This window comes from Dendropsophus ebraccatus, chromosome 13, assembly GCF_027789765.1.
Source record: "Dendropsophus ebraccatus isolate aDenEbr1 chromosome 13, aDenEbr1.pat, whole genome shotgun sequence".
NCBI lineage: Eukaryota > Metazoa > Chordata > Amphibia > Anura > Hylidae > Dendropsophus > Dendropsophus ebraccatus.
Window position 1 is genome coordinate 61249791 of NC_091466.1, and position 24714 is coordinate 61274504.

The following is a 24714-nucleotide window of genomic DNA, read 5'->3' on the forward strand; positions in this document are numbered from 1 at the left end:
ACAGCTATAGAGGAATGAAGTCGAGGTTAGCGCTGAGAGATTAGTGCACCACTTCACAACAGGAACCTCTGATATTTCCTGCATTGGCTCCATTCCCTTTTCACACACAGGCAACACGGATTTCCTTGTACTCAAACAAATCAAACAATTAAAGAACAAGCTGGATGAACTGTGCCCCGAGAAGCAGACAAGTGAATAGGTTTAAAGTTAAAGACCACCTAAGAGTTAAGTTTCACTTTTTCACTTTTTTTTTTTTTTACTGTTACTAGTCTTTTTTCATCTATTTTTTAATTGCCATTTTTGGTATTCCGGCAATAAGTAAGATTTGGCTGCAGGCGAGGGGTAAACAGAAGAATAAAGACTCTACTTACCTCTCTCCGTGACCGCACTGCCCTGGGTTCTCTTGTCATCATAACCTGGGGGAAATTTACCCGACTTGGCTGATGGATGGCCTGCTGAGCCAATTAGCGACTGCAGCTGCATCCCACCCCAATCACTGATTGGCTGAAGGGGTAATCCATCAGTCTGGTTGTGATGTCGCTGGAGCAGGAGATCCCGGAGTGGTAAGACAGTACAATACGGGAACGGGGACAGGTAAGTAGAGCATCCTTATTATGTTCCCTCCTGCCTGTAACTAAATGTACTTGTTGCCCAGAATACCTCTTTAATATCATTGTCAGTACATTATTATGGGGGCTGGCATCTTGCCTGAACTGTTTTTAACAGCATGTCGAGATATGCTTTACATTGCAGAAGTCTCGGATGTTGAGGCCCCTCCCCCTGCTTTGGACTGGCGCTTGCTTCATTAAGATGGCTGTCCACCAATTAAAAGCATTTTTACTCATAAAAAAAAGCCCCAGACACTCCTAGCAAAGCTACTTTTGCGACATGTAACACCTACTGTGCCTGAATCAGTAGGAAGTTACTGAAATAGTAACTAATATGTGGAAGCTGCCAAACCTTCTTTTCAATGCTATATACTTGACTAGTTAAAGGGAATCCATCACCATGAAAATGCTCCCTATTCTATCAGCATCATGTTATAGAGCAGAAGGAGCTGAGCGGATTGATATATATCTTTATGGGAAAAGAGTTAGTATAACTTTTAATTTATTGATTGAAATCTCTGATGTTTCCATGCTTAAGAGTCCAGTCCATTGAGGGACACCGCCCACTGGACTCCTTATGACAGAATAAGAAGAAATTTCAATCAAGTTATACAGAATCTTTTCCCACAAAGATATATATCAATCTGCTCAGCTCTTCCTGCTCTATAACATAATGGTGATAGGTTAGATAGCATTGTCTTGGCGACAGATTCCCTTTAAGAATTCCCAACCATAGAAACATGTGAAGTGCCAAATCTATTCCACTTATGTTGTCCAGTCATTCTTCGCCATTTCTTAGCGACTTATCAATCACCATAATTGCTAACTTTAATGGCAAAGAATAATTTATATCCATGGTGCACAATGTGCTGTATGGAGAAAAAAAAAATAATAAAACTTAAAAAAAAAATAAAAAAATTTATAATAATATATATATATATATATATATATATATATATATATATATATATATATATATATTAAACCCACTTTAAGCGGGGTTAGGGTGAACAATGACAGAATGTGCCTGACTTACTGTAACTGGTAATGGTAATTAGGAGCGTTTGATGCATTGACCCGCAGCACACATAAATTAGTACTTAATCCTGCTGCAGGGTCCTATGGGAAATGCAGCCAGAATGATGGATGAACAAGCACTTCACTGTAACACTGCCAAGGTTTATTTCAGGTGTGCAGGGTGGAAAACAGAGAGAAAGGGAATCAGACGGCCAAAAAGCCCAAGTGAATTGGGAAGATATGGGAGAGCTAAAAAGACACGTAAAAAGCTAATAGAAGATTACACAAATTAAAGAAATCCCAAGAAATGCCAGTAAGCAACATTATGTTTCTTGGCAATGTCAAGCTAATTCATGATAGTGTAGCATTAAAGGGATTATGATCTCTGCTGAGAGGCATCCTTACAAAAAAGTGGTCCACAAACAAAATATGATAAAATTCCAAAAAGTAGCATGCAGCCCTAAGGGCCCTACTACACGGGACATGTGGAAAATCGTTATATCGTTCAAATTTATAGGATAATCGTCCTGTGCAGTTGCTGGCAACGATTGAAAAATTGTTAGCATGTTGATTTAGATCTGACCCTAAAATCATTGTTAATTGTTCGATGTAATTCCGCATTCGGTCACTAATCATTCGGTGTAATGCTGCGTTTTACACGAAACGATAATTGGCCCGATCGTACGATTAACGATGTCGGAGTAACAATTTTTTTTTCATAACGATCAGCGTTTAGACGGTACGATATATTGTACAGAAAATTCGTTTTGCGATCGCTTAAGCCTATCTCACACATTGGTTAAATCAGCGAACAACTGTTTACACGGAACGATCTGCAAATTTTTTGCGAACCATCAACGCCGATTTGAGAACACGTTCAAATATCAAAATAAACGATTTCTCGCTCATAGTTTGATCGTTCGCTGCGTTTATTCGCAGCATTATTCCATATCGTTCCTTCTTTGCAGTAATGATCGTTGAAATGATCGTTACTACTAACGACTATGGTTCTGTGTAATATGGTGAACGATTTCAGGTTAACGATAAACAATCTTGTTCGCTATAGTTTATCGTTAATCGATAATCGTTAAATATTGCTAATAGGAACCTTAGGTTTCTAGGGCTTCTTCCAACTTCTTCAGCCACTGGTAAATCAAATTTTTGCTCATCTCTAATAAAAACCACATATGTACTCTAATGCATTTCTAACGCTTGGGCCAATAGCTAAAATAGTTTAAAATGTGTTGACCTTTCTTTGTGCGGAGAGCGGTAGTGTGAGCCCTCATATTTAAACAGATGGCAGGCAGGATTCGGCCCGAGTCCGTGAGCGGGGGTTCCGCCTTGAGTTTCGGCGCCAATTCCATAGTATGAATGGGCCCTAAGCGTGTAAACCTTCAACCATAAGTCTTAGAACATGACTGGGGATATATATTCCAAGCCGAAAATCTCTCCAAAAATGAAAGAATACTCCTCTGCAAACAACTGTTTTGGGGTTATTGCCCCTCGTCAGAACAGAGCAGGGGACTGTTAGCTATATAGAGGCTTATTGCCATGGACATCACCAGATTCTGACCCCTATAATATTTAAAATTTTCCCACCAGCTGTACGAGTGCTTGGTTGTTGTTTTTTTCATCCAGGTTTTTTGATGATAGCAGGTGATAAACTGATTTGATTTTATTTTTAAATTATATGGTTCGTTAAGGATTTTTTGGTATAGGCCAAAACCATAAAAGAGGTCTGGAAACTTCTGGCAGGACAAGGGTTAAATCTTGCACTTTTCTCATACCTCGATGTCAATGAAGCAATCAATCCTGTCAATGCTTTACCTTGACTGTAACCCCTGTATTCTTCAATGCAGCATCTGACGTAAAGCCGTAAGCAGATAGACAACAACCAGATAACCTTGTGAGAGCAACACGGCCTCCTGGAACGTGAGCTACAGATAACACAGACCGCATCCAGCTCTACTTCTCCTTGTAGAAGAAAGTACAAAGTGGTGGGAAAGGAGGTCAGTAAGCTGGGAATATCAATACCAATATTCACAAAGGTCACTGTGAATATTGGGGTGAAAAATATGCAAAGCAGCTGTTATGCTCCCCCTTTTGGAGATCATTTTCCTTCTCCTGACAGGAGAATTAAAGGGGTTGGTTTTTCCTTCACATCAACTCGTGCCAGAAAGTGCCAAAGATTTTCAATTTACTTCTATTAAAAAATCTCGAGTCTCCCAGTGCTTATCAGCTGTTATATGCCCTGCAGGAAGTGGTGTATTCTCTCCAGTCTGACACAGTAGTGCTCTCTGCTGCCACCTCTGTCCATGTCAGGAACTGTCCCCATAGAAAACCTTTCCTAACTTGCTAAGACCTGTCCAAGCCACAGGATGGGCGATCAAGGTCTGCCAACATTTGGCACTCCTGTCGACCAGCTGTTTGGCAATGCCATGGCTTCAGCACATACACAATGATTAGGGTAGATACAGTTGGCTTTGCTCATAGTGTAGCGCCAATGCCAGGTGACTGCGGCTCAGCTGCCATTCTCAGAGCCGATCAGAGATTGATGGCCTATCCCGTGAATAGGTCGGCATGTTAAATGCATAGAAAACTCTTTGTGTATTGCCAGATAATTCCTGTATCTCTTCCTTTAAAACAACAGGCACGTTATTTCTCATGTGCGCGGACAGTATGGCATTTCACACATCTTAGGTAGGTCACAAAAAGTCTTAAAAGAGGCTTTGGAAAAAGTTGCCATGGGTAACTAAAGTTGTTATGGGTAAATAAAGAACATCCAAAAATATCTAAATTAGGCTGGGTTCACACTACATTTTTTTATCAGCTTTTACAAAAAAATAAAAAAAAAATATGATGAAAAAAAGTTTGTGTGCATTCGTTTTGATCCCTTTTTCCATTGACTTCCATTATTAAAAACAAACAAACATCAAAACACATCCTTTTCTAGCGTACACAAAATTGCGGTTGACCACATTTTTGTGTACGTTAAACGAATATGTTTGTAATGGAAGCAAATGGAAAAACGGATCAAAACATATGGAAAAACAAGTGCGTTTGTGTGTGAATCCTTTATTTAGCATGCACAAAAAAAGTGTTTATGTGTACGTTAAACGAAGAATACGTTGTGATCCTTTTCTTTGTAATGTAAGTAAATGGAGAAATGGATCAAAACGGATGCACACAAAACGTATCCGCTTTTTGCATATAGTGTGAACCCAACCATATACTCAATTGGCCCCTAAAAATTCTCCCCACTCAAAACACTATAAGCCAATGACACTCACCACCAAAATTCCTATCCAGTGGGTACACCCCAGTGCTAAGGCCAGTGACTGCACACAGTGTATGGTGATCTGGGCACTTCCACTAGGGATTTTGGAACAGCAGCAGAACTGGACAGAAAAGGGGGCAGGGTCAAAAATATTTACCCTCCCAATCACTAATAGACCGTATTGGCCCGATCCGGCAGATTATCGCTCTATGTAATAGACACAACGATCAGCTGATGACAGAGATCATCGCCTGATCGTGGATTTAGGTTTAGACCTATAATCGGACACCAACCGCGCATCCCTACGTGAAATAGTGGTGCGTGGACAGCGGCTGACGATTTTCAAACAGTATACATTACCTATCCATGCTCCAGGGCTTCTCTTGCTGTCTTCTTCATCCTAGGTCCCGCGCGCTTCAGCTTTGTCTGAGCTGACAGGCTGCTCAGCCAATCACTGGCCGGGACCGCCACAGCCAGTGATTGGCTGAGCCGCTTGTCAGCTGAGACAGGCTGCTCTGGAAGCTGTAGCTCGCGGGACCTGGGAAGAAGCAGACCGCAAGAGGAGCCCCGGAGCATGGACAGGTGATATATACAGTTTAAGCAAGGGCTGCAAGGACATCGGTAACAATGTCGTGCAGCCCTTGTTAAACGATTATCGGGCCATTTAATAGGCCCAGTAAACGAGCGCCGATCTAGCAGACCGATCGGTCTATGATCGGTCTGTGTAATAGTACCCTTACAGCCTCTAGTTATCCACTAATACATTAGCAACGGCCCAATAAACTGGATATAATAAAAAGTCCTGCATATCTCTGGGGTCGTGAACAATTAATGTAAGACACAAGTCTACCCTATATCGATTAAACACAGTCCTGCCTATTGCGGAGGGGGTTACCACAAAGCCTTCATGCGGCAGTTTAGAAAACAGACTCAAAATAGCTTCTTTATCTTCATCTAGAAAGGACTTGGCTTTTAAACCGATGGCCAAGGACAAGGCTTTAATGTAGCCGTTTTCTGTTCTTTTCAAATTAAATTTCTTCTGGGTCAGATCCTGGCGCACTCCCACTGCATTAAATACAAACACTTGGCGGCTGCCAAATACCAGAGTGCCAGTCAGTGTCCTACGCGGCTGCCAACAGAGAGAGAAGACTGGAAGGGATCCAGAGACGCACAGCTAAGGCCAGACACGTATGACAACTTTATACAACTAAACTCATTTTTAAGCAATGTCGCTAAGTGCATTATCCCCTAGTGCAGCTGGATTTATAACAAAACGTTATTGAGCACAGAATACTATAGGGACGTAATGCAGTATAGGCAATCTGGTCATTAGGCGGGTTCAATTTATACAGGACACTGAAGCAAGCCATTAAAAAAGAAGAAAAAAAATATTTCTGCAGATTGGTTCCTATTGTTACCTATTTGATCTTTTTGCTGTCGAACGGGATTACATTCCGAGGGGGAAAACGTACAAAGCCCTAATAGTTCTCACCGCTAAGAGACACTTAAGCCAATGACCCGGCTTTGACCTCTAGCAAACGTCTATAATCTTACCACAATCTTTGTAAAAGTTTCCCGTAACCCCACAGTAGTGGAAATTAAAGGGGCTTTCCAGTTAATGATGATCGATGGTCTTATCCTCTGCATAGGTCATCAATCGAATGTCTGGATCTGGAATCCGTTGGTTCCGTTTACCGCTCGTCAGCCAAAATTTTCCCTGTTTATGAGATATATAGCCAGCAAGTGATGGAAGAGGAGGTGCGACTCAGCAATCCAATGATTGTTCATGAGAACCTCTTTATGCAAATGTTGAGTCTTGTAACAGGCTCTTTAAAGACTTAAAACCATGTGTCAGGCCATGAAATTAGCGAAGTTCTTAAAGGGGTTGTAGGAAAACAAAAACTTCACAGCTGGGGGTGTCTACTGGGGGTTTCTTGTTCTCTGCTGGTCAACCCTTCTCTTGGGTTCCTATGGTGTCAAAACCCCACAAGAATTGGTTCACCCAGCCAACCACTGGCCAAGGTAGGATATCACTACAGCCACTCATCAGCTGAGAGAGTCCACTCTTGTGGGGTTGGGACTTTGCAGGAACCTGGAAAACAGTGGAGGACCAAGAAAATGAGCAAGTTTATTATTTTTACATCACCCCCAGCTCTAAAGAAAATGTTTGTTTTCCCCGGACAACCCCTTTAATGAACTTACAGTTCTCGTGCAAAGTCCCAGGGACCTTGCAGTACAAACTGTACAGAGAGTCTATTGTCTTTGCTGCATTTCACTAATGTCTTTGTACACAGCAGGTCCCAAAGACCATTAGAATGGAAGTGTGTATGTAAACAAGCACAGTTGACTGTAGGGGTTCTCCGCTTCTTGGTTTGGCTCAAATTTAGGAAGGAAATACAGGTTTCTGGCATCACATGCTTATAAAACGTGACATCCTCTAGTTGGTTACAGCAGGAGTATATATACACCTGCACAGTGCATGAACCATTAACTAAGCTCCAACTCATTGTGTTCCATCTTGCTTTCTCTGTTGCTAGAGACAGATTTCTCAGCCAGGCCATGACCGGCCTATTACAGAGAAGGGAGACACCTAGTAACTAAAGATGAGTGCATCCGAGTCCATCCAAACCAAGAAGTCTCGGCATTTGAAGGTTTTCCAGGACTCCCTAGGGCTGTATCCAAGTTCGCTCTGGTTTGGACAAATGAGCTCAAAATTCGCTCAACTCTACTAGTAAGTAACACTTTAGGACTGTATTTCAGGGTAAAGTGTCAATTCGGTAAATTGAAGGGGTATTCCAGGAAAAATCATTCACGGGTTAGGGGATCCAGCCCTGGCTTCTGTATTATGAATAGAGCCATGGGTCACATGCCGTACCTGCAGCTCTGTTCATTCCTATGGAGCAACGTAAGAGCCTATTATGCCGGAAGAGCACTGTGCTCAGCTCTTTCCGTTGACCCCACGTGCCATACCGCGTCTCTATTCATGACACAGAAGCCGGGACCCGACACTCAGATCAGCGGGGTGGTACAGATCTCTTACTTTTCCCCTATCATGTGGATAAGGGAAAAGTTTATTCTTTCTGGAATACCCCTTTAAGTGCTTTTTTTTTTTTAGATGTGTAGGTAGTACATTGGCTATTAAATGGGTGATGTTGATTGTAATTGCATGTAGGTGCCCCAAAGAACAGAATATTTGGAATCTGAATTGAGAAATGAAGGAGCCACCATTTTTGTATCAATGGAATTCCCTGGAAAGGTGGTAAACTATTGAAGACACACACAGTATATCCCATAAGGACTTTGTGGGTTAAATTTGCAAAAAAAAACCCAAAAACCATATGACCCTGTCTAGAAGCAAGTCTTTAAGCCTTTGTATAATGTCTAGGGATGAGGGCAACTTGAGCATGCTCAAGTCCGATCGTTCGCCATTTTAACACCGGTGGCGGAAGAAGTTGGATGTAGCCCTAGGGAGTCTGAAAAAACATGGATACAGCCTATTGCCATAGACTTACTAGGGTTGCATCCAACTTCAAATGCCGAATGATCGAACTTGCGCATGCTCATCTTTAATATTGTTCTATTATGGCATTGTATCACGGTACGTTTACACGGAGCGACAATAGCCCAATCGATCGTTTAACGATTTCAAAGCAACAATTTGGTTTTTATAACCATCAGCTTTTAGACGGAACGATATATCGTTTGAAAAAATTATTGTGATCGTTTTAAGATCGCTTAAGGGTACTATAACACTATGTTACCAATGTCCTTGCAGCCCTTGCTAAACTGGCATACATTACCTATCCACGCTCCAGGGCCCCTTTTCTCCCCAGGTCCCGCGTGCTGTAGCTTCAGAGCAGCCTGTCTTAACTGACAGGCCACTCAGCCAATCACTGGCTGCGGCAGTCCCGGCTTGTGATTGGCAGAGCGGCCTGTCAGCTAAGACAGGCCGCTCTGAAGCTGCAGCGTGCAGGACCTGGGGAGAAGAGGAGCAAGAGGAGCCCTGGACCTGGGATAGGTAGTGTATTTATCTTGCAAATTGCCAGCCGCCGGCTGCACATCATTAGTACACGTAGTGATGCGTGGTCGCTGGCCGACAATTATAGGTCAGAACCTATATCAACGATCAGCCGATGACAACGATAAGGCTCCATAAGCCTACTCCATCGTCCCAAAAAATTTGTCTACAGCCAACATTCCTCTTTATATAAATAAATGAATCTCCACAAGTGTCATCAGATTTCATTATAAAACAAGAATTTCTGCACACCTAGTCAAGGAGATTTATCCCCACCTCCTCACCCACAAGCTGTTTTTCTTTTTTTTTTTCTTTTTTAGCTGCACATCCAGCAATATAAAATCAATAGAGAGAAAAAGGGCAAAAAAAAAAGTGTTCTATTTTGAGAGTACCAATTACTGGACAGTACTCTATTTAAAGCCACGGAATCTAAACACTTTCCTATAGAAAATCCTTCACAAGTTACATATTAAAACCGCTTCATTTCAGAAGCATTTGAAAAAAAAAAAAAAAGAATTCCTATTAGCAGGCACATAATTTAGGAGCTCAAGAAGGGGGCGTAAAGAATGAACCCTCTGCATTGACTTTATGTCAAGTGGAAGACATGCTTTACAATGTAGTGCTCAGGGTCCGTGAACATGCTAAGAGGAACCGTTTCATTTTACAGACACTGCGGGATAAAGAGACTATCCTGCTTGAGATTTTAATTAGTAGCCTGCAATATGTTCTTCACATCTCAATGGAAATGCACCAGACACTTATAAAAGGTACCTGTCTGCTGAGGGCTTTCTGATGCCACACCGCTATGTTGTGCACAGAAACACAGTAATATGTGCGATTTTATTCCAGATCACAATAAACAATAGGATTAGCCAATCTGGGACTGAGACATACAAATGCACTTCGTCACAATCATCAATCTGCACTCAATACGTCATAATAATGAGAATGTGAAAAGAGGACTTTTCTTTCTTTCTTTCAACTGGTCCCAGATAGTGCCAAAGATTTGTAATTTACTTCTATTATAATTTTTTAGTCTTCCAGTAGTTATCAGCTGCTGTATGTCCTGCAGGAAGGGGTGTATTTTTTCCAGTCTGTCACAGTGTTCTCTGCTGCCACCTCTGTCCATGTCAGGAATTGTCCAGAGCAGTAGCAAATCCCCATAGAAAACCTCTCCTGCTCTCCAGACTGGAAAGAAAACCCCACTTCTTGTAGGGCATACAGAAGCTGATAAGTACTGGAAGACTTGAGATTTTTTTTTAAATAAAAGTAAAATTACAAATCCCAAATCGAGTTTTTTGTGAACATCCACTTTAATAAGGAAAAACTAAAATTTCACATGGAATTTAGTATCCCAATCTTTTGCTATGACACTGGAAAGTTAGCTCTAGGAAAGTTAGACTGCGATAGCTCTCAGCAGGGGGGGGGGGGGGGGGGGGGGGGGCGCATGAGGACGCCACAGGACAGCCCTGGGGAGCGTTTTGAGGTATCTTTATTATGTTTTATGTAGCTACAACATGATTATATATATATATATATATATATATATATATATATATGCATGTATCCCTTTAAATCTAGTCCTGGGTATGTAAAGAACTGAAATACCTTCATGCCTGTTTTATACAAGTTACAGGGGAACTCCGGCAAAAAATTTTTATTTATTTTTTCAAATCAACTAGTACCAGAAAGTTTCATAGATTTGTAAACATCTATTTAAAAATATCTAGTCTTCCAGTACTTATCGGCTGCTGTATGTCCTGCAGGAAGTTGTGTATTCTTTTCAGTGCTCTCTGCTGCCTCCTTTGTCCATGACCGGACCTGGCCAAAGAAGTAGCAAATCCCCATAGAAATTCTCTCCTGCTCTGGACAGTTCCTGACATGGACAGAGGTGGCAGCAGAGAGCACTGTGTCATACTGGAAAGAATACACCACTTCCTGCAGGACATACAGCAGCTGATAAGTACTGGAAGACTGGAGGTCTATATAACTTTCTGGTAGCAGTTGATTTGGAAAAATAATAAATAATAATAATAATAATAATAATAATAATAATAATAATAATATATATATAAAATAATTATAATAATATATAAATAAAAAAATATAATAATAATAATAATAATAATAATAATAATAATAATAATAATAATAATAATAATAGATATATCATTGTAGATCCCGTTTAATTCTTAAAAGGCACTTTTAGGATGTGCATTATAAGTGAAGAAGCTATCCCTAGCATGGACAGGCCTGATGGATTACCAATATTAGCATGAAGACATATTTTCCAGGACCTTATTATTGACAGTCTATCCTTTGCATGGGGCATCAACATCCTTTCTATGGAGATTTGACTCCCCAATCAGCTAATTAAAGGAGTCACGATACTCATGCATGCGCTGTATCCTCTATCTCCTACCAGGCCTGACTACATACATTCAGTAGTTGCAGATATTGAAGATATAAAAGTCCTGAAAAGACTACTTTTTTCCTTTAAGGAGATCACTATACTATTCTTATTAAAAGAATAACTTTATTACCATGCATTTCTCGATCACTTAAGCTACAGGCTTCCGGTAAGCCAGGTGCATATAATACTGGGTAGTCTTTGCTGATATTAATCTTTCAAAGAAAAAAAAAACTCCGATACATATTTCAGAAGGGAGTAGGTGGACAAACAATGGGACGTTACGTCACCAGCTGTTCCCACCGCACCGTTCACTTATACTGATATCCAATTACAGGCGATGGCACAGGTTAGGGAGCGCCTCTGGCTTCCATATGTCTGAAGTGATGTGGACTGGGGCATAGCTAGGATTCACGGGGCCCCTGTCCGCTACGCAGAACACAAAGCACTGAGTATATATATTCCCTGATAACCCCTGACCTCTGCACATTTTCCTACTTGATTGAAGCAGCTGAAGAACAGAGGTCAGGGGTTATCAGAGCAGTGAAGCAGAGATATCACTCTTCTGCTTGTTAACCCTTTTTTTTGTGTTGCAGCATGTAAGTAAACATTGGGTCACTTATACACTGCAGTACATAAGGGGTTAAGCAGAAGGACACACGCTCTTACCTTCTTCCCCGGGCCCCCCCCCCTCCTGCATGGGCCCCATAGCAACTGCCTACCCTGCCACTATGGTAGCTACACCACTGGATGTGGACATTGGCTAGTTGTGGGATGCAATGCAGCTGTACCACAAGACAGTCCTCTAAAAATGAAGTTGGGAAAGCATATACATAATGCTTCTCAAATATACAGATAAGAAAAATATGAGAGGGAAAGAAAACAAAAAAAAACAAAAAACAAAAAAAAACACAAAAAAAGACAGCATAGGGCACTGCGCCACGTAAAAAAAAAAAAAGTTATAGACAGATATATATATATATATATATATATACACACACACAATACAACAAATAAAAAGATTTGGTTCGGAGCCAGAACAACTTCCACCAAAAGGTGTCGTTCCGGTTTCGAAACAAATCTTTATATTTGTTGTTTTTTTTTTTTTTTAACATGGAGCAGCACCCTATGCTGTCTTTTCCCCCTCATTTTTTATCTTCATGTCGCTACATCAGAGCTCTAGCTTGTCACAGCCTGTAGTAGGTCAATAAATTGTAGGCCGAGGCTGCGGTCAATACCACTGTGGTAACCTGAAACTTCAACAACTCTACATGTAACATTAGACGTCTCCAGGGTGCACAGCTATTTCTCACCCTCTCTATTTTAGAGCTCGGCTGTTTGCCAGTACTACATACACAAGACTTTCTTTCCCTTACTACTCTGGCCAATCACAGCACAACACTTGCTTCCCCTTATTCCTCTGGCCACAGCACATCACATACTCCTCTCTTCTGTGTTATGACACAGTGCTGGCGAATCTGCATGGGACTGAACAGGTTGGCACTTTGCTGAGAGATCATTTACACGGTATAGTACTATGTGGACAAAGAAGGGGTTACTAATGCACTGAATTGACAAGGCTCTGTGAGAGCAAATGACAAATGGCAACACAGCAAAGAAGAGGTTATAAGAGGCTACTGCAGACAAGATAAATGGGGGTGGGGGGGGGAATTACACTGTAATATTGTTGTGTTACACATGGAGCAGCTGCCTTGATCTTTGGTGAGTGGTGAGCGATAACAGAAGCCTTGATTTACCTGTAAGCAACAGTTACATATTACTGAGTAAGCAGACTGGCTCCGCCTAAACGTACACACAGTGGCGTAGCCACCGTGGTCGCGGGGGTCGCCGCCGCGACCGGGCCCGCCACAAGGGGGGCCCACGGGGCCCCCCGATCAATCACTCTTGTGACCGCAAGCATTGTTTTGCTTGCGGTCACAAGAGTCTGGCTCCGTCTTTCCCACGACTGCTGCGCGGCTGCCGGGGGTGTCGCGTCTTACCCCCGGCAGCGCGCGCATCCCAGAACTCCCTGCGCGCCTTGGGCCCTGACTTCCGGTTTCCGGCGCGCAGGGAGCTCTGGGATGCGCGCGCTGCCGGGGATAAGACGCGACACCCCCGGCAGCCGCGCAGCAGCCGGGGACAGATCGAAGGAGTGAGGATCAACGTGGGAGCGCGATGTCAGGTGAGTTAAGTTTTGTTTTTTTATCAGCCTGTACGGGTGGGGGGAAAGGAGGGGGGCATCTATGAGGGTGGGGGGGAAGGAGGGGGGGCATCTATGAGGGTGGGGGGGAAGAGGGGGGCATTTATGAGGGTGGGGGGAAAGAGGGGGGCCATCTATGAGGGTGGGGGGAAGGAGGGGGCCATCTATGAGGGTGGGGGGAAAGAGGAGCCATCTATGAGGGTGGGGGGGGAAGGGGACCATCTATAAGGGAGGGAGGAAGGGGACCATCTATAAGGGAGGGGGAAGGGGACCATCTATAAGGGGGGGGGGGGGGAGGGGACCATCTATAAAGGGAGGGGGGGGGAGGGGACCATCTATAAGGGAGGGGGGGGGAAGGGGACCATCTATAAGGGAGGGGGGGGGAAGGGGACCATCTATAAGGGAGGGTGGGGGGAGAGGGGGCCATCTATAAGGGGGGGTGGGGGGAGAGGGGACCATCCATAAGGGAGGGTGAGGAGAGAGGGGGCCATCTATAAGGGAGGGGGTAGAGGGGGCCATCTATAAGGGAGGGGGTAGAGGGGGCCATCTATAAGGGAGGGGGTAGAGGGGGCCATCTATAAGGGAGGGGGTAGAGGGGGCCATCTATTTGGGGGGGGCAACATAGGGGGAGAGGGAATACACAGAGGGGGGCATATATTATTAGGAGGTCACATAGAGTCAGGGCTACCCACTAAATGAGTGTGTAAAGGGGACAATACAGATGTGCAGTGTGTAGAGAGATGAGGATGGTGTCAGAGTGTGGAGCCTAATATGTCTGTCTGGCAGATTCTGTGGATTCGTGGCTCGGAGAAGTTCTCATAACGGCCTAGGACGGATGGAGAAGAAGATGAAAAGGAAAGAACTCCGATCAGAAAAGACGTCTCCTGTGAGTCACCTGATATAACTGCACAGTAATGTATATGGTGTATAGAGCCTGTGTAGAGCTGGGGCCACCTCTATATGACTTGATGAGGTGATTTAGTATACTGGATTTGGTCAGTAACAATATGGTGGTGATTGTAGTGGTGTGGCGGTAATGTTTCCTCCCTATATACTGGTATTACTGGTAATATTGGTCTCAGTATACAGGATTTGGTCGGTAACAGTATGGCAGTAATAGGTAATATCTGTCTTGGTGTGTGTGTGTATATATATATATATATATATATATATATATATATATATATACATACAGTGGTACCTTGGTTTAAGAGTAACTTCGTTTAAGAGCGTTTTGGTTTAAGAGCTCACAGCATTGCTTTGGTTTAAGAACTTCCTGTATTGGGTGGGAGCGCGAGTGGAGAAGGGGCATGGCCTGCATAGCGGGGTCTACAGCACTGTACTCTAAACACCTTCCAAATCATAGCAGATCCCCTTCAGGCTGGGGCTTACATCAGGGGACAGGACTGTGGGGGGGGGGTAATCTCTCCATAGCTGTAACCCCTCTCTCCCCGGACAGAGAGTGCTGCATGTATGTGCCCTCATCTGTCCTGCTCATTCCTTCATGCTCCCTGCAGTCTCTGTCAGCCCTTGTGTTTCCCATCCTCTCCATTACTGTACAGTACAGAATAATAAATATATTTGGGGTGTGGAACCAATTGTCTGCATTTACATGATTTCTTATAGGAAAATTTGCTTTGGTTTAAGAGTGGATTTGGATTACAAGCACGGTCCTGGAACGAATTATGCTCATAATCCAAGGCACCACTGTGTATATATATATATATATATATATATATATATATACACACACACACAAACACACACACACACACACAACAATAGCATCACTTGGTCGTGAAAGGAGGGGGGGGCCCAAGTTGGCCTCTCGCACCAGGGCCCAGGAGACATTAGCTACGCCCCTGCGTACACAACCCAGTCTTTCTCAGGATCAGACCACTTCTTCCTGTGCTCTGTCCTGATCTAGCTGTTACTTATTCTTAGTAAGACTTAGACTTAGACTGTAGACTTAGTCTAACAACATACGTAAAACAAAAGTTTCAATGGAAGTGAGACACCTAGTGGCTAAACAAAGTGATTTAGACTAGATTATAAACCACATTGAGGTAAGCAGTTTAAAATGACAGTACCTACTTAATATAGTCTTTCTACTGAAGCAACAGTACCAGATAAATGCAGGGTAACAGTGACTACTAGCAAAGCAATAAGACACTATGCACACTATGTAGGAGAAACTTGCTGACACCCCCTCAGAACAATTATAAATCTGTGTACCTGATAAGCAAATATATGTGCGGTATTCTCCTTGTCCTCCTGTCGCTAGGAAGGGAATTTTTTTCTTTGTCCTTCGTTTCACCAGCACAGCTCCCAGCATCCGCTCATCTTGGGGGGAGAAGACCTCCTTGCTAATGGTGGCTTTAGCAGTCATAGCGGATGAGATGAAAGGTGAAACTTTACCTAGAGGGGTTAAAAGAGCGGGGAAAGGTCAGAATTGTGCAAAACAGAGTCGATCTATACCTAGGTGAAGAGTGGCCGTATGTACGGTATACATGTATATTACAGTTCATATGCACAAATACTTATGCAGAAAAAAATTCTTACATGTGTTCCCGTACTGTAAATTTCATCTCCGTCTATCACTATATCTTTGCCGCAGCCGCTCACGTTACAGCCTCTAAACTCTCCTCTCCACAATGTCTAATGAAGCTGCAGACAACAGACTAATTGCTATTCCCGCATGGCCGACCATGACGTCAAATCCATTCTCTACTGCCTCTCCGGTGCGGCTGCAACTTTATAAAGCTTGCGCAGGTCCCAAAGTAAAAGAATTTTAACAACTGCAACGTCTGCCGCTTAATACAATGGATTCTGAGAATGTGATCCTGAGACTAAGTAAAACCATAGCAGGTCCTGACCTTTACGTTCACAATCACACCATCAGATCAATTCAATCCATTTTTCAAGAAATAGTCTTAATGCAAATGGCTCAACGAAGTAGTGACAATCAATTATTTTTTTTACTTTTTTTTTTTGTTGCAATTTTTTAAAAAAAGGTTCTTGCAACCTGTAGGAAGTAGAGTATTCTTTCTTTCCAGTCTGACACAGTGCTCTCTGCTGCCGCCTTTGTCCATGTCAGGAACTGTCCAGATCAGCAGCAAATCCCTATCTGGACAGTTTCTGTATTGAACAGAGTACGCCTTTAAGAATTTTATATATATAAAATATACTTGAAGAAATTTTTTTTTTTTTTTTTTTAAATTCCTCCCGCCGCAGGCGTGCACTTATACTTACCATTAATAATTGGTGTCCCGCAGCGCAGCTTTATTCTAGTCCTAAAGTGACATTCGGATCCTGCTGGCAGTGGCGTAACAATTCTTCTTAGGCTGCATTCCGCACGGAACACGGACGTGGAATGCCTGTAACGGACTTCTCCCCCCGCCCGGGCAGCATCTGTGATAAGATGGTGGGAGCGGGGGAACTGTACAGATATGCACCGCGCTGTAATGAAACAGTCGGGCGACTCTGTCATTACATTGTTGCACATTCCTGTACAGTTCCCCTGCTCCCAGCATCTTATCACAGATGCTGCCTGGGAGGGGGAGTCCGGTACAGGCATTCCACGTCCGTGTTCCGTGCGGAATACGGAACATGTGAATGCAGCCTTACTCTTGTCTTTCTATAGCTTGTTTGAAGGCTGAAAGTCATGGTCTCCAATGCATCTCTATGGGAGCACTCTCATAGAGATGCACTGGAGACCCTGACTTCCGGCCTTCCTTAGCTGTGGGCCAGCCGAAGAGGTCACGTGGGTACCAGCGGGATTTAAAATGGCGCCACAGGACCGAAATGAAGCCGCACCGCAGGAAACCAACCATCAATGGTAAGTATATGTGACAGCCTGCAGCAGGGGGAGAGGTTACAAAAAAAAAAAAAAAAAAAAAAAAAAAAAAAAAAAAAAAAAAAAAAAAAGGAGGATGCGGAATACTTCTTAAAACAAAAAAAAAACTAACAAAAAATCTCCTTTTCTATTTGAGCATAATGTATCTGCAGTGAGCATCTGTACAGCGCAGAAGAGAACTTGGCAGCGGACAGACCTGTGTATCTGTACTGGTCACCGTGCTCTATGATGAGCGGGATCTATCCGCATACACAGAACCTTCCCTCAGGCAGGAAACATTCATCAGCATCTGCAGGAGGGAAGGATCCCAGTGCAGACTGGAAGCAGGACATCTGTTCAGACGGCCCCCTCCTGATACAGGTAATAAGAGAAGAGACTGCCGCAGACAGCAGCTCTGACAGGCGGACCGGGTACATCACATCAGCAGAAGGGCAAAATAAGAAGTTATGTACAGTTTATTTTACAGTTTATTAATAGTTTATATATGTTTCCTGGTTATGCAAAACTCTGATGTTAAATACTGAAGCACACCTTATATTGTAATGATCAATAAATGACATAGTGGGGGTCCTAGGTGTGGAACTTCCATTGATCTGCACCTTATCTCGTATCCCATGGATAGAGGATAACACCCTGAGATGGGATACCACTTAGGGTGCCTTCACACACAGCAGATCCGCAGCAGATTTGATGGTGCAGATTTGATACAGTGTTCAGTTATTTAGATCAAATCAGATGCGATACGGTGTGTGTGAAGCTAACCTTAAAGGGAATCTGTCATCACTTTTAGGCTGCCCACACCATGGGTCATCAAGACGTTCCTGGTAGCCGTAATTAATGGATCTCTTCTTATACTTATATAGGAAGAGACCTATTTATCAAGGTTGGTGGGGCAGAGAAAAGCTGCTGAGATCGCTCCAGTGAGTCATGGCTACTGCAGCATGAAAGGGAGGACAGGTTCCCCCATTACAGGTACCAATAGACTCCTATGGATCCATGCTGTACTTTCAGGTGCACTGTATGGACAACACTTGTTGGCACATACAGTTCTCTTGGGACTCTATGGGATGCATAATTGGGTAATTTTCTATGATCTATATACATATATGTATATAATATATCTACAGACGCATACATACAGTGGGGAAAATAAGTATTTGATACACTGCCGATTCTGCTGAAGTTTTCTTTATTTTTTTAAAATCTTTTTTTAAGGTTTCTGTGTAGGTGGGAAAAAAAATGGCTAAATTCATCAGCAACATATCAAATACTTATTTTACCCAGTGTGTGTCTGTGTGAAAAAAAAAAAAAAAAAAAAAAAAAGAATTTTTTTTATTATATATATATATTTCTATCTACACACACACCCCTCTATAAAATGAGGCCTTCTGCATCTGCGGATGAGGAAACTTCCTTACTGCCAGTCATCACCTCCCACACTGCACACGGATCTTCATTAGTACACAGCTGGCAGACATCTCTGCGCTCGGTGGACAATTTGCCGTGTTGATCGGCAGAGAACAAGGCTTTAAATCCCCTATTGACAGAAGTTTTTACGGGACACAAAAAGCTGGATGTTTATCTTTATAGACTATAGATATAATGCGGATATAACCAGAACGTGTCATCTGCTAGATTTCATCGTGGCTTCTGTGCTTAAAGAAAAAAATAAATAAATAAAAATATATATATATAATAAATGGGTCATCACCTGTCAAAGCAATACCATCAGCAACAAAGAATATTCCTATCCTGGCTGGTTTATATAGAATGCCTGCGCAGGGCCACACATACATTCTAGGAGAAAATGCTTTCACCGCCAAGGTTTCCCTATGCACCTTAGGCTAGGTGGATAGGGAACCTATACCGCATACGTTTTATGGAAAAAACGGATGCAAAAACGGATGCAATTGTGTGTCATCTGTTTAGATCCGTTCTCCCATTTAATTCCATTGTAAAAAAAACCCTGAAAAAAACACTTGAACGGATTGCAAAAACGTAGTGTGAACCCAGCCTTACTTGGACATGGCAGCCCAGATTTACTTTTTAGACAGTTGAATCAGACTAAATGTGTGTGACATTGGAAAAGAAAGTGACGCTACTGGTCTCTGGTAGGGATGGTCCGAACCGAGTACGAACCCGAACTCTCGGCAATGATTCCTGCTGTCTGCCCTCTCCGTAGAGAGGGTGGATACAGCGGGAGGACCGCCTGGAAAACTGGGATACAGCCAAGCCATAGCCATAGGCTGTATCCCAGTTTTCCAGGCGGTCCTCCCACTGTATCCACCCGCTGCATCGAGCGGGCAGACCGCGGGAATCTGATGCCGAGCGTTCGGGTTCATCGGACCATCCCTAGTCTCTGGTATGTGCATGGTCTAAGAGTACAGAATTTCGGCAAACAATTGTGGTTTGAAGTAAGGCTAGGTTCACACTGTGATAAATCTGTACGTCCTAGGGATTTCCTTCAGTAAATGATGGCAATATACACTGTGGTGCACAGCTAGGGACCCCTGTTCACTTTAACAGCCCAAACATAGTCAGCTAGTAACTGAAGTCCCTATTACACGGGGCAATCAGAGGGAGCAAGCGAGTGCCGACCTGTCAGGTCAGCCCTCGCTTGTTCCCTGCTTGCTGCTGGCGCTATTACACGCGCCCATAGGAGATAGCAGTGGCCTCCTACCGCGGGCTCCGGTTGCGCGGAGCGACAGCAACAGTTTGTTGCTATCGTTGTCTTTAAACGTGTTGAAAGACGTTAAAAGATAACGATCAACCAAAATTGCGCACGTCTGCTGATCGTTGCCTTTATTACACAAAGCGATTATCGGCTGCAATGGTCGATGATCAGCCAAATACGGCCGATAATTGCTTTGTGTAATAGGGCCTTTAGTTTGGACCTCTTTCCGCACATATGTGATTATTTACGGTGGTCTGCTATGCTATTGTTTCCAGCCAAATACGTGTATAATAGCGCTAAGGGTCCTATTACACGGAACGATTTTTACAGATTAACGATAATCGCAAACAAGATTTTTTTATCGTTAACCTGAAATCGTTCACCATATTACACAGAACGATGGTCATTAGATACGATCATTACTACGATCATTATTGCGATCGTTACAATGATCGTTTATTCCTTCTGATCCCAGCAAAACAATGAACAATGTGCAATTACACTGAACGATTATTGAACAAAGGCGGAACTTGAGCGAACAAATGTGGAATTACAGAGAACGATTTACGATAATTTTAGGTTCAGATCTAAATCAACGATCAACGACAACAACGACGAAGAGAGCCACTCACTGACTACATTTGGGCTAGTGAAGTCGATGGGACCTCAGAAGACACCTTTAACTAGAGTCTCCGATACACCCGATTTATCAATCTTCCTTAAGACGGGGCGAATATCGTGCGAAAAATCGTTATATCGTTCAAATTTAAACAATTATTGTTCTGTGTAATTGCAGGCAACGATCGAAAAATCATTCGTATGTCGTTGATTGTTGACTTAGATCTGAACCTAAAATTATCGTTAATCGTTCGCTGTAATTCCACATTCGTTCGCTCAAGTTCTGCCTTTGTTCACTAATCGTTCAGTTTAATTGCACATTGTTCATTGTTTTGCTGGGATCAGATGGAATAAACAATCATAGTAACGATCACAATAACGATCGTAGTAAGGATCGCATGTAACGACCATCGTTCTGAACGATTTCAGGTTAACGATTTGCGATCGTTTATCGTTAGGCGTTAATCGGTAAAAATCGCTCTGTGTAATAGGTCCCTAGCACGCGTTACTAAAGATGATGCACTTGAACAATTGGAGGGTTTTAGTAAGTCCGGGCTACGGCATGGTGTACGTAGAGTTCTATGCTATACTCTAACCGTACACTGCCTAAATACTTATATAATAAATTGTGGTACAGTAGATTCTACCACATCCCCAGGGAATAACAATTCTCTTAGTACAGTCACGTTTCATGGCTGCGTACATTCCTGCTGCCTAAGCTTAGAAAAGTTTACAGTTAAGTCATAGCCGAGGTTCCTTGTACTAGGATTACATAGCAGGGAAAGGAATGACTACGAGCGGTGCCCAGGACACGCGCCGCACACACATTATTTGTGCTGAAGCAGCATAGCTCACCCAGCAAGAAAAGTGAGATGAGCTGCAAAATGCTAATAGTGTCATTAGGCAGGTAGGAGCTCGTATCGGCACACAAGAGTCTGTGGGCAGATGGCGCTCGTTTATTCTGGAACAGTGGGTGCAGCAAGCCTCGTCTCCAGCGTGGGCACGGCAAGGCTGGCATTCACAGCCACAGATCAACTGGAACAATTAGCAGCGCTATGACAAGGAGAATTGTGTCACTTCACTTAGAAGCCATTACCAGAGTAGCACTGAGCCATCCACATCACATTATCAGCAAATTGAGCACCGTGCAGAGTCGGAACGTAAAAGCATCACATATCATTAAGCGGCATATGCTGATCCTTAAATACTTTATAAGAAACTGGAATTGGGGGGGGGGGGGGTATCATCTGAAGTCTGGTGTTATCTGTTCCCAGATAGACCGTCAGCATTCATTTTAGAATGAATGGTTAAGACTGGGGTCTTAGGCTAGGGCTACACAGACACGTGTCACATGACAACAACTAAGGCACAGGACTAAACTTTTTGAGGGAGCTGATGTTTTGCAACTTTAAGTTTTGAAATTTCTTTTTCCAGTTGCAAATTTACAGTTAAAATAGGATCAGCAGGTTATCCTTGGTGAAGATGCCAAGGAGGAGGGTATGGCTCTTACCTTCCTCCTCAGCACCCTTCCAGTGCAGTTAGTGGTGTGCTCCACGGTGAGACCCTTGGGAGTGCTGCTCCCCTTCCCCCCCCCATAGTGCCGCTCCAACCTGATCCGTTCATCATCATTAGAAAGGGACGGGCCGATGGGGGTAGGATCGGGACTATGGGGGACGGCAGTGATCTTAACGGCCTCACCGGCCCATGAACCACACAACTAACTGCACTGTAACTGGGCAGAGGAGGAAGGTAAAAGACATTCCTTGGCGTCTCCTGTTCAATAATGACATATCAGCAGGTTAGATATGTCTGACCTGCTGATGGGAATACCCCGTTAAAGGGGTATTCCCATCACCTAAACTTTTGTTAGGTGACGCGAAATGCTAATAAAAGCAATCTTGCAATTGCAATATTGCTTTCTTTTTAAGTTTGGCTGCTCTGTCTCGCTGTCCTGTTGAAAGCAGTTGCCTAGGATCCCAAGAGCTGCTATCAGCTATGACAGCGGTGGCTGGGCAGTGACGGGAGTGGTGGTCAGGAGCTGGTAAGTATATTTTCGCTCCCTCCGAAATCCTGTTTCCAGGGCTTGAAGACGTGCAATGTCAAAGAGAGACACAACAGAGCCAAGTTAATTCACTGCGCCCCTGATGTGAGAGCAGGAGCGAGGGGGCTGAGCTGATAAAAAGGGAGATGGGACAAGCCCTTTAAAAAGAAATAGCCAAATCGCAGAGAAGTTGCAGCCAGGTTGCAGTTGGCCACGACCCATGACCAAAAGTCCATCAACGCTGAGCCATTCACTAACATTATGCATGACCAGAGTTACCGTTTAGCACTATCCCTATATACGATAATTACAAATGAAATATTTACAGATCTGTTCAGCGAGGATTACTCAAACAAAAAAACACATGCATTAGTTAGAGGGGAAGTTCCCCAGTCTCTCGAAGCGAGCACGGCAGTTCACTTGGATCTGTTGTAGGAAAAGACAGTAACATGGAAAGGTGAAAGTACATCAACGAGTCGCTCAGTTCAGAAGAGAAGGGTGTCACAGATGGAAAACAATAGAGGGGTGGGGGATGAGAATAAAGCAGGGAGAGAGGAACTTATCAGGAATATTGGGACAGCAAATTCTACATTTCTGATTCTACAATTCTACATTCTAAAAGGTGCCCAAATACCCTAGACTAAAGTTAGCTAAACACTGCCCTCCACAGGTTCGACCGACTGACTTAAAGTCCCCATACACGTCATACTTCTGTTGGCTGAACCCAATGCAAGTGTACGGGGCTCTCCCCAAACTCCACCGACCAATGATGTTGGTGGAGATAGGGGTTGTACGTAATGGGAAAAATAAAAAATTACCACCGACCCCTTTACTCTCGTAGACATAAGCCACGAGAGCTCTGGCTGCAGCTTACCCCTCCCCATAACGAACACAGATCCGCTTGCCCATGCTGAATGTTAACGTGTATGGGGAGGACGGTTGAGATAACTGTTGACTGAGAGTTATTAAAGTCGTACGGCCACCTTAAGGTATGTGGCAGCCTCCCGACTCAACACCGATAGAGGATATTGGTAGAGAGAAGGGTTGGGTGTATTGGATTTTTACTTCCCGGCCCGATTGTTTTTGGAGATCTAAGCCACCAGAGTTTGTCTTCGGCTCACCCGTCCCCATAGAAAACACATGAACCACTCTACTTGTGCCAAACATTCACGTGTATAGGGAAGGAGATAACATTCCTTCCCATTCTAAAAACAAATGGGTGCCTCAATGCCAGATTCATACAAGGCTGAACCAGACTAATAATGATCGCAAACTGGCTCCAATTCCACAACACATTGTCATGCGCTGGACCTGATATTCTGGTGTGGATTCTGCAACAAGGGATGTGTTAACCCAGCCTAACAAAGGCAGATTGATTCTCGAAAATGGCTTAGCCATCTCCTCAGGGTATATTCACACACAGCCAATATTTAGCAATTTAAATGCTGAGATAGTTTATTCTACATTAAGTGTATGGATTTTTTACAAAACCCATACAGATGTATGGAACAGTCGACCACACGACAATCATAGAAAAATAGCCTTAGATGGACTGACGTTGAGTTTAATGGGGAAACTAAGAGCAGGTTAGAAGACTGTAATCATGCAGGCATGCGCAGTGAAGATTATCAACCTAACCTTTCAGGACAAACCAGAAGATGGTAGTTGAACTGAGCATGTGTGACCACCTTGGTGGTCATAATCAAGGGCAACTGGTGATCAAAACTAAACATGCACAAGGGGAATTAGTAAGGATGTATCGCTCAAACAGTACATTTGCTCAAATGCTTGTAGGCTAGAAATATGCTTAGTTTTACATAACACATCAGTTAAAGGAGAAGTCTGGCGAAATTTTTTTATTAAAGTATTGTATTGCCCCCCAAAAGTTATACAATCACCAATATACACTTATTACGGGAAATGCTTATAAAGTGATATTTTCCCTGCACTTACTACTGCATCAAGGCTTCACTTCCTGGATAACATGGTGATGTC

The 24714-nt window shown here is 43.3% G+C and overlaps 1 protein-coding gene across 1 annotated transcript in view; it reads right to left on the reverse strand.

Annotated features, from left to right (window-relative positions):
- The window catches only part of STXBP6 (syntaxin binding protein 6), a 54611-nt gene that overhangs the window by 15119 nt on the left and 14778 nt on the right, over positions 1–24714 (reverse strand). Inside the window, exon 2 of the mRNA XM_069949758.1 lies at positions 15766–15948. Within this exon, the coding sequence (XP_069805859.1) occupies positions 15766–15919 (154 nt within the window). The 5' untranslated portion in view covers positions 15920–15948. The remainder of the gene's footprint in view (positions 1–15765; positions 15949–24714) is intronic.